This window comes from Dromiciops gliroides, chromosome 6 (assembly GCF_019393635.1).
Source record: "Dromiciops gliroides isolate mDroGli1 chromosome 6, mDroGli1.pri, whole genome shotgun sequence".
In the NCBI taxonomy this organism is placed as follows: domain Eukaryota; kingdom Metazoa; phylum Chordata; class Mammalia; order Microbiotheria; family Microbiotheriidae; genus Dromiciops; species Dromiciops gliroides.
Window position 1 is genome coordinate 252,255,068 of NC_057866.1, and position 19,906 is coordinate 252,274,973.

Sequence of the window (19,906 nt, forward strand, 5' to 3'; positions counted from 1 at the left end):
CAAGATTGGAATGGGAGGAGAATGTAGTTAGTGTAGGGGTGATAGCCTGGGAAAGAACTGAGGGGTAGAGGGACTAGAAATCACAGTGATGAGGCAGAACAGGGATAATGGCTGCAAGGAAGAAGGAGGAGTAAAATGACAAGTTATGATTATATAAATTTCAGAGTTCATGAACATGGAAACAGCAAATATATGAGTGATAGCAAGATCAAGGGTATGACCCTCTATGTGTGTAGCTGAGGTAGGGTGGAGGAATGGGTCATGGGAAATGAACCAACTGAAGAAGTGGGAGGTTGGAGTGTTTGAGAGAGTATCAACATGTATGTAGAATCCACTAGCATGAGGGCAAGAGTTGGGAAGAAAAGGAAGATTGAGAGTCAGGCACTCAACTCATTGAAAGAGGAAGGAGAGGGGCAGCTAGGTGGTGCAGTGGATAGAACACTGGCTCAGGAGGACCTGAGTTCAAATCCGGCCTCAGACACATAACACTTACTGGCTGTGTGTCCCTGGGCAAGTCACTTAACCCCAATTGCCTCACCCCCCCAAAAAAAAAATAGGAAGGAGAATGTCCTAGAGATCTGTAAAAAACAGCCAACAGAATCTTGATCAAGTGGTAATTCTGGACTGAGTGAACCTCAGAGGAGAAGAGGTTACTGAGTGATAGTGACAGAGGTGAAGGCTAAAAAAAGGAGTAAGAAGTATTCCAACCTGTCCACATCCAGTGAGCCACCAGGTCTCCAGGAAAGCCGAAAGGTGAAAGGAGTGGAAAGGAAAAGATTTAAGATGAAAATAAGCCTGTTACCTATGCAGCAGGTATTCCAGAGTGCAACAGAAAAGAGAATTTAGAGAAGAACGCTGAGGAGGCTGTGTTGAGGGGCACTGGAGTCAAGGAATGGAGTCTGAGTAACAACCATGGGTTGAAAAGACTGAGAGGTAGTTAGGTAGCAGTTCCTAGAAAGAGGTGCAAGTACCCACTTGGCAGCAGGTTCAGGAGATGCATCCAGCGTGGGAAGGTATGACAGAATGGCATTTCTGTCCTTCCCAAGCTTGCAGGTCAGGCAGGCAATCCATGAAGAAAGTCCAATGGAGTGGCGTCTTTCCTTCCCAGGCTAGGAGATGAGTGGAAGGAGCTTGATGGAGTGGCCTTTCTTCCCTACATACATACGGATACTCCCTTAAACAGGCACAGTTCAGTCCCTCCACTTCTCATCTCCTTGTTTCTTCACCCCACCTCAGCTACACAAAAAGAGTCATCCCCTTGATCTTGACATCACACAACAAATGCACCAGTTCCCTCTTCTGAGCACAATCTATTGTCATTTCACATCTTCCTCTGCCTTGAAACCTCTGACTCTGTCCTTAATTCACACCATAAGCTCCTATCCCTTGACTCCTTCATTCTTTCCCAGGCTGTTACCCCTACACTAGGTGGGCTCTCATCGGTCTCCTATCTTGAAGCACTGGTGAAACTCTACACACTCCTTATCTCCAAAGTCCCTTGGCCTCAGATAGTGTCCCGGAGCTTGCTCTGCAAAGCCTCCACCTTGGATCACCCACTTTCACTTCTACACACTAGCCGATGAATAAAGCTAGAGGTAAATCAGAGAACAGTGCTGATTGGGACCATTACAAATGTATGACACATAACCCTGACTGGGTCCTCACCACTTCAAGGTCATCTTTTTTCTACATCCTTATTTAACCCACTAACCCACTCATTGCAGCAGCTCTTCCAAACCTTTTCATCCCTCCTCAAATCCTTCCCAGGAGAGAACCTCACCTTGTATTTCACTAAAAAAAGGGCCCCTTCTTCTCCCATCCTCCTCATCTCACAGAACTAAGATGGCCTCTCCCATTGCACACCCCATGTCACCTTACTCCTTGCCAAGATAAACCCTCCTCTCTACAAGCATAAGTGGTCCCATTCCAAGCTGATTTGGCAATCTCCCCCTCCATAAACTCCTTTTTGCCCATTAAACTTGATCAGTAACTGTCTACTGGCTGCTGCCCTGCTATCTATAAACAAGCTCTGGTCTCCCCCATCCTCACAAAATCCTCACTTTATCTGTCCATTCCCACTAGCTACTGTCCTATAACTCTTTCCCTTTCTGATTTTCTAACCTCTTTCTAGAAAGTCAACTACAATTTATGCTTCCATTTATTTTCTTCACATTATCTTGATTCTCTATGGTCTGGCTTCTGGATCTCATCATTCAGCTAAAACTGCTGGGTCCAAATGTACTATTGATCGTTTATTTGCCAGGTCTTTCCTCAATCCTCACATTTCCTGACCTCTCTGCAGTCTTTAACACTGTTAATCCCTTTCTTTTAAATGTTGGTGACTCTTTCCTATTCCTCCTCCTAAATGTTCTTTCACAATCTTCTTGGCTAGAGCTTCATTCAGGGTCATGCCCACTCCCCAGGACTCTGCCCTAGGCCTTCTTATCATCATCTTCTACAATATCTTATTTGGCAATCTCATCAGCTCCCCAGGATTTAATTAATCATCTCTATGCTCATGGGGCAGGGAGGGGGCACAGTGGCCCGGAGTCAGGAAGACTCATTTTCCTGAGTTCCAATCTGACCTCAGACACTTACTAGCTGTGTGACCCTGGGCAAAGCACTTAACTGTCTGATTCTGCCTTACTGACATGTACAATAGAAGGCCTGGTACATTATTGTTTGTTTGTTTGTTTTTTCTCTAGTGTGAGTTTGCTTATAATTATTTGCAGTTTTAAAGGTGGTTTGATAAATTTTTGTTATAATTATTATTTTAAGCTCAAGAAGCAATGTAATGGCCCCTCGAGTCCCCAGGGTTCTCTATTCTTTGACTTAGGAAGTTTATTTTACACAAACAGTTCCAAATTCAGTGACAATCACAATTAGCCCTCAGTTAGGAAAATTCCTAACACCGAGGAGGACAGTCTTGTCGTTTACATTTCGAAGTATCCCAGGCCTCTGCAGTTGAGGTAAAATTCAGTTAGTCAGAACCACATGGGTAATGAAACAGCAGGTTATATTACACTCTCTATCGATAGAGAGACATCTGGAGGGCAAGCTGAGGAAGAAGCAGATCTTTTCTAGGGATAGACTTCCCTCTGTCCAGGTCTTCTGGAAAGCCAATGATGCTCCTCAAGCTCCACCATCTCTGTCCTTGCTCCTCTGAGATGGGCCAGAAAGGCCAAGCAAGCTCCAGGTTCCATGTTCCCAGACCCTGAAGAGCTTGTCTCTCTTCTCTAATTGAGACACCTTTCTTCCTTTTCTACAGACTCTTTAGGCTGCAATCCAGACCTATGCACAACGGACTCATTCAAGGAAGTATGCAGACCTCTCACACTACTTCTACTCCTTTGATTCAATCCCAAAGTATTCTTATCTAATGAAAGGTAGTGACTTTTCAGGGGAGGTAAAAATCAAAGGAGCCCCATCCTTACAAAGATGAGAAAATTTGAGCTAAGTCCTCCATTGATGTTTTTTGCTATATGGTGTCAGTCTTTGGAGGAGGGGGAACTGGTAGAAAATGCAAATTCAACTGAAGTGACTGGAGAGATTCCTTCTTTCTTGCTTGACAAAAGCCTAGAGGAGGTGCAAAGCTTTATGAAGCATATTGTTAATCTGTTATCTTGAAGTCTTCATGGAGCAACCACAAGAAGCTGAGATCCTTGCCCTAGACTAAAAAAACCTTTGGAGCTAAGATTTAGAAAACAGAGACTTTGAGGTTTTCTATACTTCCTGAGGGAAGAGAAGAAGAGGCAAGGATCTCTGCAGAAGGTAATGCTCTGACATGGCCTCAATAGATGAGGCCAGGCATTCAGAGGGAGAACTAATTCTACCCATTCCCCTGTTGAAGGGGAGACACACACAAACATTCCTTGGTTAAACTGTCATCCGTGATGACATCGGCTAGATAATGTAAATAGATGAAGAATAAATATAAAGCAAAAAAGTACAAAATAGCAAAATACCAGGTAATTTGGAAGGGAATTCATTAATATCTGAAAGAAGCAGGCAAGGTTTCCAGTAGAGGGCAGTATGTCTTGGAAGAAGAAATGTATCTTGTGAACACCCTGCCAGGAGTGAGGAAGACTCATCTTCCTGAGTTCAAATCTAGCCTCAAACACTTCCCAGCTGTGTGACCTGAGCAAGTCACTTAATCTTGTTTGCCTCAGTTTCCTCATCTGTAAAATGAGCTGGAAAAGGAAAGGGCAAACTGCTCCAGTACCTTTGCAAAAAAAAAAAAAAATCCAAAATAGGGTAAAATTACAGCAACAACACGCAGTAAGTGCATTCCAAGAATGATAGCCAGTGAGAAGGCACAAAATGGGATTTGGAATAAGTATGTGACTGGATCAGAGAGTGGGAATTGAAGTAAGATGCAATGGGGAGGAAAGATAAGCTGGGGACATGTGAGGTGCTTTAAAAGCAAAAAAAAAAAAAAAAAAAAGTTTACATTCTAGAAGTAATAGGGAGCCATTGTGCTTAAGGAAAGATCTCTGTTTAAGGAAAATCAGCTTGGCAGCAGTGTGGAGAATGACGAGAGGGGGAAGAGACAGCAACTGATGGCAGTACATTAAAATTCAGAAGAGAGATTAGGACTTGATATATACATTTGGGAGTTCTCTGCATAGAGAAGATAGTTAAACTCATGGAAGCTGATGAGGTCACCAATAGAAAGAATATAAAAAGAGAAGAGGGCCCAGAGCAGAAGTGAAAGATGAGCGAATAATGAGACAGGCAGGGGACAAACCAGGTGACAGTGTCACGAAAACCCAGAGAAAAGATACCGGTGAGCGGTTCCAAATGTAACATGCAAGTAGAGATAGAAGAAGACAGAAAAATGATGATTAGATTTGGGATTCTGGGTAACTTTGCAGAAAGAAGTTGCAGTTGAATTGATGAGATAAGAAGCCAGAATGCGAAGTGAATAAGTGAGAGGTGAAGGCAGTGAATTTAGACAGCTTTTTCAAGGAGTTTAACTGAAAAGGGAAGAAGACATATAAGATGATACCATAAAGAGACAGTAGGAGCCAACGAATGTTTTTTAAGGATAGGTGACACTTGGGCATGCCTCATGACAATAGGGAAGGGACAAGTGAATAACAAGCTGAAAATTAATCAAGATATGGAATCAAGTGCATGTATAAATGGTTGCCCTTGGCAAGGAGAAGAACAATCTGGAGAAAAGGGAAAACATGAGGGATCATATCAAAAAGGTTTGAAATCGAGAGAATCAAAGAACAGCGTCTGTGGGGAACAAGACCAGGAATCAATTAGTAGATAGAATGCTAGACCTCGAGTCAGAAAAACCCAAGTTTAAATCTATACTCAGATGTACTAGCTGTGTGAGCCTGGGCAAATAATTTAACCTGTCTGCCTCAGTTTCCTATCTGTAAAATGGGAATAACACTAGTACCTATCTCCCAGAGTTGTTGAATGGATAATATTTGTAAAATACTTTGCAAACCTTAAAAAAAAAAAGCCCTATAAATGCTAATATTATTATTATTGCCTTGTGAATTTTTTATTTTATTTTGTTTGGTATCATGATTATGATTCCTGTCTTAGGGATTCAGCTGATCAGTTGTCCCCGTCTCTTCTTTGGATTCTATGTATGCTTTTGATTTTTAAATTTAATTTTATTCTTATCAAATCTATTGCCCTCTTTGATTTTAAGGAACTATTTAGTCCAGGGATATTGAAAGCAATAATAATTTTGTTTGTATTTTCCTTTTTTAAGTCAATACTTTCCCCTATGATTACTTTTGCCTAATCGATTTTGATCCTACCCTATTCCCACAGACTTTTTCTCCCCCTCACTTTTCCTTTCCTCTCCCTGCTATCAATCCTTTCCCTAGTTTTGGAGTTTTAATTAGCTTATTGATTTTTTTCTTCATTTTATTTATCGCATTCTTAGTTAAAATCCTCCCTCCTGTTCTGTACTAACCTATTCTGTTTACATGTTTTTCCTTTTTCCACATTTTTTTCTAAGAAACTGCAAATTTATAAATATCAAGCTTGGCTTTAAAATAGAAATTTGAGAAGACACCTTCCCCCACCACTCCAATACAGACGTGCAGGGCGGGGGAGGTTCGAGTGTGCAGAATGTTTCATCAGATTTGTTCAATGTGCTGAATGATTTTCTTAGCCTCTTTTCTTCTTCCTCATTTCTTTCTTTGTTACAAGGGATGGCTCCCTGGAATGGGGGTCTAGGAGGGAAATGCAGGCTATGTAGAAACAAAAGATTATAATAAACATCTCTATTTTTAAAAAGGCCTATGCCACATTTAAAAAAAAAAAAAAAGGACTGCCTTGTTGAAATGAGGGCATGGTAGCAGTTAAATAACACGAATCTGTCATATACCTAGTCAGCATGGTTGATTTCCTTCAGCTCCGTTCTACTAGATATATATTTATTAAGGCAAAACATTATCCTATAATAATCTAACCTATTCAGAATATCTTCTTATCCTTTTCATAATTTAGCTAATCTTAGCTCTCTATAAGCAACCCAGAACTAGAAAGTATTATAGACCTCTTGAGAGCCAAAACAGAAAACATGAAGTTCTACCACAGGCCCAAACTCAGAAAGCAATTCATATTATTTGTATGCATATTCCCTAACACACTTATTTATGTAAAAGCAAGGATCACAGAGACTCTGGGAAATTTAAAATTAGAGAGAATTGCCCTGAATGTCTCAATAAACCTTCAAGGTATCCCTGTGTTACAGCCAAATATGATAATTATTACTCAAAATGACCATGGGTCATCAAGGAACAATTACTCATGCTTATTGGGTGAGCCCTGCTTTAAAAGGTGAGGAATGTAAAATACATTTTAGAAAGATTTCTATTCAAAATTGTTAGATAGAGGTTTGGTTATTTAAGCTCCCACCTATTCACTGAGAAAATTCAATAACCCTGAACAAGTTCCTCCTCAACACTGACAGATAACATAAGTTTTATCATAGTAATAGTTTAAAGAAATTAATAATACCAGGGGCATAGCCAAGACAGCAGAGTAAAGAAGCACTCAGCCAAGCTCTCCTAATGCTCCCCACGCCCCCTTCAAACTAATGATGCCTCAGACTGAATGCTGGAGTGGCAAAGTCAATAAAAAATCAGAGTGAGACATTTTTCAAGCCCAAAACAACTCAGGAGGTCAGAAGGAGGGATCTGTGACACAGGTGTGGGAGCTGGCCTGAAGCCCTCATGGATGTCACACCAGCGGTGGGACAAGGAGGTGGCGACAGAAATAGCAGCAGCTCTGGGAGCTCTCAAGCCACAGACAGTAGGGGTGGGGGGACCCCCTGTGCTAGCACTGAATGCAAGGCCAGACCCTGTTGGGCAACTCTTCTGGGTCACAGTTTGAGGCAGAGAAGAACATTTTCAGTTACAAGGGAGCAGGGGCCCTGAGAAGCAGTATCAGTTCTTATCCCCAGGGATCAGGGGCCCTTCCTAGGTAAGCCCCAAGGTACAGACCAGGAGTATAGTGACCACACCTTCCCAGGCCACACCAGCTTGGAATCACCAAAAACCTTTCACACCCCCCCCCCCAAATTCTGAAAATAGCAGTGTGAAAAAAACCTTGGGACAGTGTCCTTCCCTCCCTCCATACCAAGAAAAGAGCCCAACTTTAACATAAAATTCAAAGTCAAGAAAAAGGCTGGAAAAATGAGCAAACAACAAAAACTGACCATGAAACACCACTTTGGTGACAGGGAAGAACAAGACATAAGCTCCAAAGAAGAAAATGTCAAAGAGTTACAAGCAAAGTCTCAAAGGGAAAACAAAAATGTGAACTGGACATAACCCCAAAAAGAATTTAATGAAAAGCCAAAAAATTATTTTCAGAATCAAATAAAAGTGGTAGAGAAAAAACTGGATAAATAGTTGAGAACAAAGGAAGAAAATTATGAAAATATAGTTAACAGCTTGGTAAAAGAGGCACAAAATAATTGAATAAAATAACACCTTAAAAACCAGAATTGGCCAAATGGACAAAAGGACACAAAAATTCACTAATGAAAATAACTTCTTAAAAAGTAGAACTGGAGGTAGCTAGGTGGCGCAGTGGATAAAGCACCGGCCCTGGGTTCAGGAGGACCTGAGTTCAAATCCGACCTCAGACACTTGACACTTAGCAGCTATGTGACCCTGGGCAAGTCACTTAACCCTCACTGCCCTGCCCAAAAACAAAAAAACAAGTTAAAAAAAAAAGTAGAACTGGTCAAATCAAAAACTTACTTAAGAATAATAATTCCTTAAAAAAATCAAAATTGGGCAAGTGGAAGCTAATGACTCCATAAGAGATCAAGAAAAAGAAAACAAAATCAAAAGAACGAAAAAAAAATACAAGAAAATGTGAAATATTAGACTGTGGACATGCAGGGAATCAATAACCCTAAAGCCAATCAAATACTTATCTGACTGAAGGATATGTGAATGTGGATATGAACCTTATCTTTAGCTATTACTTGGAAATAATCCTTTTTCTTTTTGAAGAGATCTCTTTATCAAGACATCTCCTAGCAAAGGTCACATCCTCCACCTCTGAAATTACACACACACACACACACACACACACACACCTTTCTCTTTGGGAGTGGGCCTTTCTAAGCTCACTTTCCCTCCAAATTCCTTACCTGCCTTTGTTTAAATGGTATATAAAACTTATTTGCATGGTGTCCTATTTGGCAATAGGCTGGATAGCACCTATTATCATGTTAGTTTTTCTTCCAGCTCAATAAAATCTTTTAATTTTCTCTAGTTTCGAAAGAAGGGGATTTAACTATCAAGAACTGGCTTTTGTGTTCTCCAGTCTTCCCTTTTGGGGAAAGAGAGATCTAAATTCCATTAAGAGAGTATTTGCAAAAAAAAAAAAATTTTTTTTAAAGAGAATATTTGCCTTGGTTTACAATCACAAAATGAATTAGAAACCAGAATTCACAAGAAACACACTTGAAACAGAGAGACCCACATGGAATTAAAATAAGGGGCTGAAGTAGAACCTATTATGCTTCAGCTACAGTAAAAAAAGGCAGAGGTAGCAATTATGATCTCATACAAAGCAAAAACAAAAATAAACCTAATTAAAAGAGATAAACAAGGAAACTATATCTTGCTAAAAGACACCATAGACAAAGTAATCATATGATCATATAATATATATTCACCAAATGGCAACGTATACAGATTCTCAAAGGAAAAGTTAAATGAATCACAACAGGAACTTAGTAAAACTATACTAGTGGTAGACTTCAACTTTCTCCTCTCAGAGTTAGATAAATCTAACAATAAAATAAATAAGAAAGATGTTAACAAGATGAATAAAATCTTAGAAAACTTAGATATGACAGAATTCTGGAGAAAAGTGAATAGGAACAAAAAGCAGTTTATTTTTCAGCTGTACATGACACCTTGTATGGTTGACTATGAGACCATTAAACAACTCACAAACACAGAAAAGAAGAAATATTAAATGCACCTCTTAAAGATGATAATCAATAAAAGTTACATTCAATAAAGGGCTATGGAAACACAGATTAAAAATTGGAAACTAAATAATCCTAAAGAATGAGTGGGTCAGAAAACAGATCAAAGAAACAAAGTCTCAAAAATGAAAAGGGTGAATTTACCACCAAAGAAGATGAAATTAAAGCAATTATTAGGACCTATTTTGCCCAATATTCCAATAAAACTGATAGTCTAATGGAAATAGATGAATATTTATACCCCTATATTAACAAAAGAGTTAATGTTAAGAGTTATGAAAATAACCCTATCTTAGAAAAAGAAATTGAACAAGCCATAAATGAGCTCCTTAAGAAAAAACATCTCCAGGACCAGATGGATTTACAAAAGTGAATTCTACTAAATATTTAAGGAACAATTAATTCTAATACTATATAAACTATTTTTTAAAAATAGGTAAAGAAGTGCTACAAAATTCCTTTTATGACTCAAATATGTTTTTGATACCTAAACCAGGGAGAGTAAAAACAGAGAAAGAAAACTATAAACCAATTTCCTTAATGAATATTGATACAAAAATGTTAATAAAATTCCATGAAAGAGATTATAACCATATATCACAAAGATTATGACTATGCAGTGCTAGTTCAAAATTAGGAAAACCAGAATCATAACTGACCCTATCATTAATGTCTATCCAGTTTTCTCACCAGTTCTTATATAATAGTCAACAAACAGTTAAGTCAATAAATATTTATTAAACACCTCCTATGTGCCAAGCACTATATTAAAGCACTGGAGATACAAAATAAGAAAAAGAAAGACAGTCTTTGTTCTCAAGGTGTTTATTATCTAATAAGGGAAAGACAATATACAAATAGAAGTTGTAAAAGGTGGGGGAGTGAACCACCAAAGAGTGTTTATAGAGTCAAAACCAAGCACAGAAGCCAGTGGGAAATGAAAAGTTGCCTGTAAATTCTGAACCCTCTATAGAAGGAGCTTTTGCGAGGAGTTTTTGGTTCCACCCACTAGCCTTCCAATCAAAGGGGGAAGGGAACTGAGGATATAGAGCTGTTGATTTCTAGAGATGAGCTTATCTTTGGAGGAAGAATGATGTTCCTGGAGTTGAAAGGAAGCAGACAGCTGGTAGGCAATAAGAACTAAAGTGTAGTCTAGAAATGAAGGACTAGCGAGTGACATCTAAGAAGGATGGAAAAATAAGGAAAGTCCAGACTGTGAAGCCTTTAAATGCTTAAAATTTATATTTGATTCTAGAGAACTAGGTAACTACTGGAGCTTATCAAGCAAAGATGGGATGGAGAAGGCAGAATAGAATGATAAGAATCTTGAGGCAAGGAGACCAATTAGAAGGCAAGAATTCAGTGCCAGGGAAGGAGACAAAGATTTATAAAAAGGAAAAAAAGAAACAAATCAGCAATGCGCTAGTATATACCAAAGCACAATTTGGAAAATTCCCAAAGCTGAAAGTGGGTTGCCATCAAATTACCAATGCAGTTAGGGAGTTCCTTTGATAAATTGCCACACAATAGTTCTATACTAAGTTATTTATATTTTCAATTTTATCAAACACCAGGCTTTTGAGTTTCATTATTTCTAAGTCACCTTTGTTTAATCTGTTCCATTGATCTACTTTTCTATTTTAAAATCAATATAAAATGGTTTTGGGTACTGATGCTATATAATAGTTTGAGGTCAGAAAGTGCTATCTTTCTTCCTTTCTTCATTTCTCTTGATATTCCACATCTTTTGTTTCTCCAAATAAAGTTTGTTATTCCATTGAATTCTGTAAAGTAGCCCTTTGATAGTTTGATATAGCTATAGCATTAAACTAGTGAATATATTTTGGAGGTAGTGACATTTTTATCATATTGGCATGGCCCAGCCATGAACAACTGAATATTCTTTTAGTTATTTAAGTTATTCTTTATTTCTTTTTTAATAAGTTTTTGTTGATGTCTTTTTTCTTTTATATTTTGTAAAGAATTAATTGTTATTTGAAGTTTTTATGCTTCAGCATGCACTGGGGCTCCGCAAACCGCAAGGTGTTCCACCCACTGGTTGTAGCTGTTGCCAGGGCTCTGGCACCTCATGTCATCACCACTGGCCAACGCCTACATGGGCCTGGCAAAATTATAATGATTGGAAGCCTAGTGAGGGCAGTCATGTGACTGTCAGAATGGCCATCCCATTGGCTGGGGCTGTGTGGGGTGTTTCTAGGTTTGGGGGAGGAGAATTGGGCATTTTAGGTGGAAGCTTATTTTGTGCTCAGCACAGCTAAATGCTGGAGATATAAATAGAGACAAATTCCTTGCCCTCAAGAAATTTTGTACTCTAATGGGGGAAGACAACAGATACAAGGGAACAGAGTCATAAGTAGAGCTGGAAGAGGAATGAAAGATGGTTGAGTGGAGCTCAAAACTAGAGGTTCTGAGAGGAACTACAAGGATAGAAGGATGTTCCAGGGTAAAAATGAAGTAAGACTTGACAGAACTTCAAGGATGAGAAGTGGCTGAGACGTGGTAATATAACAAGAAAAAATATTTTTAAAAAGATGATGACAGAATAAAGGAAATTAAGAGTTCTTAAAAATATTAGTGGAACACTTATAACTGGATGTCCCAGTCTTCTTAAATTCAATATGTCCAAAACAGAACTCATTTTTCATCAAAAATCATCTTCCTTGTTACTGTGGAGGGCATCAACATCACCCCCCCCCGTGACCCCCCCCATTTACCCAGGTCTTAAGGTATCAGTCTTGATTCCTTACTCTCATTCTCCCCATATATCCAATCCATTGCCAAGTCATTATACCTCTACCTTATCTCTTGTATATATCTAATTCTCTCTGCTCCCACAGCCAAAATTATAGTCCAAGCCCTCATCACCTCTTACGTGGCCCACTGCAATAGCCCAGCACTCTATGCATTGCCATGCCTCAGCACTGTTTGCCCCAATATGCTGCAATGCTCTGCCCCTCTCCACTCTGCCGTCTCTAAGCTTTCTTGGCTTTCCTCAAGATTCCGTGTTTTATACTTACCCTATTAAACACAGGTAACATCATATAAAGTTTTTCTTCTTGTTCTTTCTGAGTCATATGCCGAGGAGGATGGCAGAGTTCAGTAAAGAGGCGCCGAAGGTGCATCAGTCCTAAAGCATTGTCCTGCGGGCTGCACTCTTCCTGGCGAGGCCGGCCCATAATCCTCTTCACCATATTCATCTTGGCCAGTTTATAGGAATCACCAGAATCCTGAAAGGACAAGTTAAATAAAATTAAATTGAAACAAAACCTGCCAAAAAAACAAAATAGTTCCAATACACCAAAGCTACAGTCAAAATATAAAAAAGATTTTTTTGCCAATTTTAAACAATTTGTTCCCCTAACTATAGTTGATGATTGCCCTTTTTTATAGATCAAATAACCCTTAAACTAGATCAGTCAACAAATGTTTATGAAGAACTGAAGCATTCTAAGAAGTCAAGTTTCTTGAACTCAGTAAACAAAATAGAAAAAGCAAAAAGGCTACTTATAAGAATATTGCATAAAAGTAATATGACAGATTATGAACTAAACCTCTTGGAAAACTGTTCTACTCAGAGAACAGTCTCTGTCGACTATGTCAAAAATGAGTCCAAATACAAATTAATCAGACCAATAAAAAAATAATAAAGATCTCCAAGTCATTTACAGATTATCATGTTAAAAACACAGAAACATAGACCTCTGGACAATATTTCTTACTGCTAGGGTGTCTTTCAATTTTTTTTTTAATCATAAAAGTATTTTATTATTTTAGTTACATGTAGAGATAGTTTTCAACAGATGTTTTGCAATTTCTAAGAATAAATGTCTAGAAGAAAAAAACCCTACAAATTTATTCAAATCAAGAAAGCTTAAAATTGTATCTATTAATAAGAACTTGTCTTAGAATTTAGTTTCTTTTTTAAAAGCACGTTCAAATAGTAATATCCCATTAGGAAGCATTTTCTCAGAATCATGGAATTTTAGAGTTGAAATAGATTCCAAAAGAATTCTCCATCCACTAAAATACACCTGACAAGTGGCCCTCCAAAACCTTTTATGGGTGAAGACTATAACAAAGGGGAAGCCCACACTCCCTTTCCCAGCTGGTAGTACTGTTAATAAGAACACTCATCAGGGCAGCTAGGTGGCGCAGTGGATAAAGCACTGACCCTGGATTCAGGAGGACCTGAGTTCAAAGCCAGCCTCAGACACTGGACACTTACTAGCTGTGTGACCTTGGGCAGGTCACTTAACCCCCATTGCCCTGCAAAAAACAAACAAACAAACCAAAAAATAAGAACACTCCTCACTTCAGGCTTCTGGTATGGTCCACAATCCTTACATCAAAGGGAAAATCTTTTCTTTTCTCCTCAAGCTTCCTACACCAACACCTTCCCACTTCCTTTAAGCAGACAGTCTTCCTTGTCTCCTATTTTACCAAGAAAATAAAGAGGACACTGTGATGGATTATTTCTTCTCCCCTATTCTATACTCCAGAAACTCTTAATGACATCCCCCATTGTCTCCTTCTTTGCTCCCATCTCTGATGAAGAAACAGCCTTTCACTTCCCCAAAACCCACCCCCTCAGAATAGTCTCTTTGCTCCCACAGCCATGCCTGGGTCTGACCCCCATCCTTACAAAGTCTTCCTTTGACACAGCCGTCCTCTCAATCCTATCACAGCAAAATTCCACCAATATCCTCTTGTCTGTTTCCTCTCTCCAGCAGAGAAAGTTCAGTCATCACTACCAACTACCACCAACAGGGAAGGCATGCCAGCCTGGTAGAGCAGCATATACCAGTCCATCTGAGTCACCACCATTCCAATCTTGACCATCATCTCCCTTCAGACTGTGATGGATACAGCTCGGGAGCCTGATGCCAAGAGCCTTGGGAGCAGCAATGCTGTCCCAGGCCATCATCCAGAGAAGCCACCCCCAAGGAGATGCAGCCTGACCAGTGTTCCTGCAGGTGCTACAATCACAGCTACTAAAGATCCAGAAGATCAAAAATTCTGGCCACCAAAGGCAATGGCTTTAACAAATAGCTCCACATCAGAAACTGCTAGGATTTCATCATAGAAATGACATTAGAGAAGAGGTATCTACTTAGGCTTTGCTAAGGACAGTGGGACATTTCCATCTCATTTGCAACTGAAACATTCTCCAAGTGTAATCTAGAACAAGAACTCCAAGAGAAGGGAGACAATCTTGCTTTCCTATTAATATCCTCAGCACTTAGCTCAGTGTTCTACACAAAGTCAGTGCTTAATAAATGCTTTATTTATTCATTCATAAATACAGCTGGAAATCATCTGTATAATCACTGCTGATAACTGAATCCATGGGAGTGGATGAGATCACCAAGCACAGCAGTATAGGTCTGGGGAAATGAGGGCCCACCTAGTACAGAGACTTGGGAAGATCCAAGTTCAGGGGGCGTGATGTGGACAGAGAAGCACCAGAGGACACTGAGGAGAGCGGAGGTAGATAGGATGGGAACCAAAAGAAAGCAATACATCCCCAAAATCCTACAGAAGAAAGAGTCCTCAGGAGGGGGGGGGGGTGATCAACACTGCTGTCAAACACTGTGGATACTTAGGATTGAGAAAAGGGCAACAGATTTTATAATTAGCAAATCACTGATAATTTGGAGAGAACAGTTTTAATTAAATGGTGAAGTCAGGAGCCAGAATGCAGAGAATGTGATGAAACTAAGGGTGAGAGGAAAGAGAGTCAACAAGTGTAAAGAGTGTTCTCAGGACACATAGCCAATGAAAGAGAAAAGAGATGAGGGTCAAAGTTAGAGGGGTTCACCATTGAAGTGAGAGGTTTTTTTTTTTTTAGAAAAAAGGGAAGACTTGAGCCCATTTGTAGGCACAAAAAAGGAGCTGCTTGGCTAAGAGAAGCCTGAACAGAAGTGAGAGAGGAGGAATGACAGTACGGGAAATCTACTAGAGAAATCAAGAGGGGATAAAATCAAGAGTACATGGAAAGGGGGGGGGCAGCTAGGTGGCACAGTGGATAAAGCACTGGCCCTGGATTCAGGAGGACCTGAGTTCAAATCCAGCCTCAGACATTTGACACTTACTAGCTGTGTGACTCTGGGCAAGTCACTTAACCCTCATTGCCCTGCAAAAAAAAAACTAAAACAAAAAAAACAAAAACAGTACACGTAGAATTGTTAGCTTTGGCGAGAATGAAGTAGGAGACAGTGAGCAAAGTTGTCTGAATGATTTGATATGAGAAAGAGGAAGAAAGACAAAGAAGCCCTCAGTCAATGGCCTCAACTTTTTGGGTAAAATATGGGAAACTGAATATTTGTGATACCTGACTGAGAAGGTAGGGTAGGATGCCATGAGAGGCTTGAGGGGAGATGAGAAAGTCTAGAAGAGTCACTGGGGAGAATAGAATAACAAAATGATTAAGAAGAAATAGAATGTCTGCCTTGCTGCAGTAAGGGCCCAGTTGAGATTAGATAACAAATCTGTACTGGACTAAATAAGCATGATTTTGTCATTTTCTCCAGCTCCATTCAGGATCAAGTGAAGGTGAAAGGAGGCAGATCTTGAGAGTAACCCAGGGGTGGGTTTTAACAAGATGCAGTTGGTGATAGGGCAAGGTGGCAAGGAACTGGAAAGCAGAAGATGATGTCAAGTTGAGTAGGTTCACCAAAGGGTCAAGAAAGGAAAGAGAAGAGAGGACCTAAGAAAACAGAAAGATAGAAGGAATGAAGTTCAGGGATAAAGACAAAGAACAAGGTGAGTAGGCATAAAGCAGGCGAGGAGAAAATAATAAAAAATGGTGCATAAAGGAATGTCAGGATTTGAAAAAAAGCAAAAAAAAAATAGAAAATGTGTGGATGTTGGCAAGATAAAAAATATGACCATCTCAAAAGCTAAGATGGAGTGAAGGAATAGGTCACAGAAGTGAGCAAACTGAGAAGTCAAAGTATTTGAGGAATCGTCAACAGGTACAATGAAGTACAATGAAGTAGGCTAGAGACGGAGAAAGAGACAACTGTGAATCATTCACTGAAATCACTTAAGAAGGAAGAAGGCAAATGTCCTGGGTGTTCACAGATACCACCTCTGGGATTAGAATTGAGTTAGAAAATTGGATATTGTGAACCTCAAAGAAGGAGACATTGTTTTAGTGAAGATGAAAGAGTCTAGAAATGACATGGGGAAGGTAAAGAATATTCCAACTTCCCTACCAGGATCATAAAGGGAGCATGGGGAGGTGAGAGAAAGAACAGACAGTCCTGGAAAGAGTAGTGAGGGAAGTGATGATATCAGGAGGGAGCCACATCTTAATGAGGACCAGAAGATGAAAGAAGAAAGGAAGATGTTTAAGAGGGTAAGTTTGCTCATTTTGGAGAAGATATTCCAGAGGGCAAAGACAAAACTCTCCATCTCTCAGCTTCAGGCATTCTCTCTGGCTATAAGTCCCAACTAAAATCTTATCTCCTACAGGAAGCCTTTCCCGACCCCTCTTTTTTTTTTTTTAAAGTGAGGCAATTGGGGTTAAGTGACTTGCCCAGGGTCACACAGCTAGTAAGTGTTAAGTGTCTGAGGCTGGATTTGAACTCAGGTACTCCTGACTCCAGGGCCAGTGCTCTATCCACTGTGCCATCTAGCTGCCCCCCAACCCCTCTTAATTCTAATGCCTTCCCTCAGTTAATAATTTACTATTTCTCCTGAAATAGGTTGTTTGTCCATATTTATTTGCTTGCTGTCTCCCCCATTAGATTGTGAGCTCCTTGAAGGCAAAGACTGTCTTTCGCCTCTCCCCTACCCAACCAAGTTCAATGACATCCCATTCTCCATTTAGCTTTTAAATCCCCAGATGGCCTGACCGCAATCTATCTTTCCGGTCTCAATGGCCATTACTTCCTCTCCATCATTCTACAAAATAGCGAAACTAGAATTCTTTCTCCTCACGCCTGATACATCTGCTGTATTTCTACCTCTGCACCAGACATCTCACATGCCTACAATATACTCCTTCTTTCCTTAACTCATATGGTCCCTGAAAGCTCCACTGATAAAACCACATCTGCTGAACCATCTGATAGGACCACACTTTGGGGGGTGAGAAATTTGTTTTCTGGCTCTTTCGTAGCTGCAGCTGCTAAGGATGGGGCATGACAGAGAACCAAAAAATATGTATGGATATGTATATATGTATGTATGTGTGTATGTATGTGTATGTATGTATGTATGTATGTATGTATGCAGGTATATATGCATACATATATATAGTAATTACATAAGCATAGTCAATGGTATAGCATCTAAGTATTTACAGGAAAAATTAATATAAGACCTAAGTTTTAATAGACCTCATTTAATTAGTGCAGAGTCCCTGGTAAGGAACTTTCTCTACCATCACAGATCAGCACCCTCTCTGTACCTTAAGTTTAAGAGAGGTAAACTGCTTTGCGCTCAATCTCACATAACCAGTACTCATCAGACTTGCTGGGCATAACAGGGGTCACAGGTGGGACCTGAAATTGTTTTCCAAACTCCAGGATCATCTCTCTATCCACTACTCCAGACTGCCTCTGAAGACTAAGATATTAAGAATATGATTACTTCTTTCAGATGTAGATTAAACTGACAATCATCAATGAGAATCTGAAGAGAAGGTTAGAAAATTTCATATGAAAAACCATCGGTGATTAGTGAATGGGAATATTAAAGAGCATACTGATTTTTCAGCATTGCACAGCACATTTAATAAAGCTGCCATGTGCCTGGGCATGAATTCTTGAATGCAAGTGTTGCAAATTAATGCATATTGCTGCAAAAAATAATAAATAAAATGTTAGCAAAGAGGTTTCAAAAATACGTTTTTAAAATATTCACTTTAGGGGCAGCTAGGTAGCGCAGTGGATAGAGCACCGGCCCTGGAGTCAGGAGGACCTGAGTTCAAATCCAGCCTCGGACACTTAACACTTACTAGTTGTGTGACCCTGGGCAAGTCACTTAACCCCAACTGCCTCACTAAAAAAAAAAAAAAATTCACTTTGGTTAGATGGGATTGACCAGGATTAACCAGAAATGCAAGAAACAGTAAGCATTAGGAAAACTAAACATGCAGGAAAATCTTTTTGTTCTTTTTGTTTGAAGAGTAAAGTTCAGCTTTTGGTTTAATATGCTTAGTTGAAAGTTTATGGAGTAGCCCATTCTCCCACAGACACCCCAGCAAATACCTGCAAAAAGCAATGGTAAAGTAAACAAAAGAGAAATAAAATTAAATGCCTCCATCTGACACAGAGTGGCAACAAATAAAATAAAATAAAAGGATGAAGAGAAGCAAAGGTATTGCCTCAAAGAAGCCAGAGAAAGCTCTGGCAAAGCAGTTCTGGGAAGGGGATCAGACCAAGAAAGCCAGCGCAAGCTACGAAATTTGCCAGTGCTGAAAGAGGGGTCATGCCAACAAGGAGCTCTGGGAAACCGGCCCCAACAAGGGGGCTCCCGAGGGGATCAAATACCATCACAAGCATTGGTGACAGGGACCTGAATCCCAATCTCAGTCTTCTCTTGTCAGAGCAAGCAAGTTCTAGAGGCTACCCCTGCATGTCACCAAGAGGGGGCCCAGCTGTGAGGAGCAGCAAGAAGGCTAGCTGTCCACTTTTTGGAGCAGCTAGGTCCATGGCAGAAGACCGATCACCAACATCCAATTGAGACCATAAGAAAGGACAGAACCGGGGCAGCTGGGTGACGCAGTGGATGGAGCACTGGCCCTGGAGTCAGGAGTACCTGAGTTCAAATCCGGCCTCAGACACTTGACACATACTAGTTGTGTGACCCTGGGTAAGTCACAACCCCCATTGCCCCGAAAGAAAGAAAGAAAGAAAGAAAGAAAGAAAGAAAGAAAGAAAGAAAGAAAGAAAGAAAGAAAGAAAGAAAGAAAGAAAGAAAGAAAGAAAGAAAGAAAGAAAGAAAGAAAGAAAGAAAGAAAGAAAGAAAGAAAGGACAGAACCAAGTCCCAGTAGAGAACTGTGCAAAGAAAAGAAAATGTAGACAGCCCAAGCCGATGCCCAAAGTGGCCCATCAGGAGCATGAGACAGAAGACAGGGGCTGACAAAGACCATGCGAATCCAGGGCCCTGGGGGAAGTTAAGACAAAGAGAAGCCTAGGATATATTTTATTCTGTTGTTCTGCTTTAAGACAAGAAAGAAAAGGAATGTTCAAAGGAAAAATTGAGGAAGAAGGGGAAGCAACTGGCTTCCAATAATGAAGGTGCCTCAAAAATATGAGTATATAAACATGGAGATTGAAGCTGGGAGAACAAGCATCCTCCCTCTTGTCTGAACTGGACACAAACACATGAAGATACTGCCGTACAAATAGATTAAACTAAATAAGGAAAAAGAAGGCCGA

General features: G+C 39.9%; 1 protein-coding gene across 1 annotated transcript in view; it reads right to left on the bottom strand.

Moving 5' to 3' along the window:
- Window positions 1-19,906, bottom strand: part of WDFY3 (WD repeat and FYVE domain containing 3) — a 332,419-nt gene that overhangs the window by 252,985 nt on the left and 59,528 nt on the right. Inside the window, 1 exon segment of the mRNA XM_043973480.1 lies at window positions 12,532-12,741. Coding sequence (XP_043829415.1) covers window positions 12,532-12,711 — 180 coding nt within the window. The 5' untranslated portion in view covers window positions 12,712-12,741.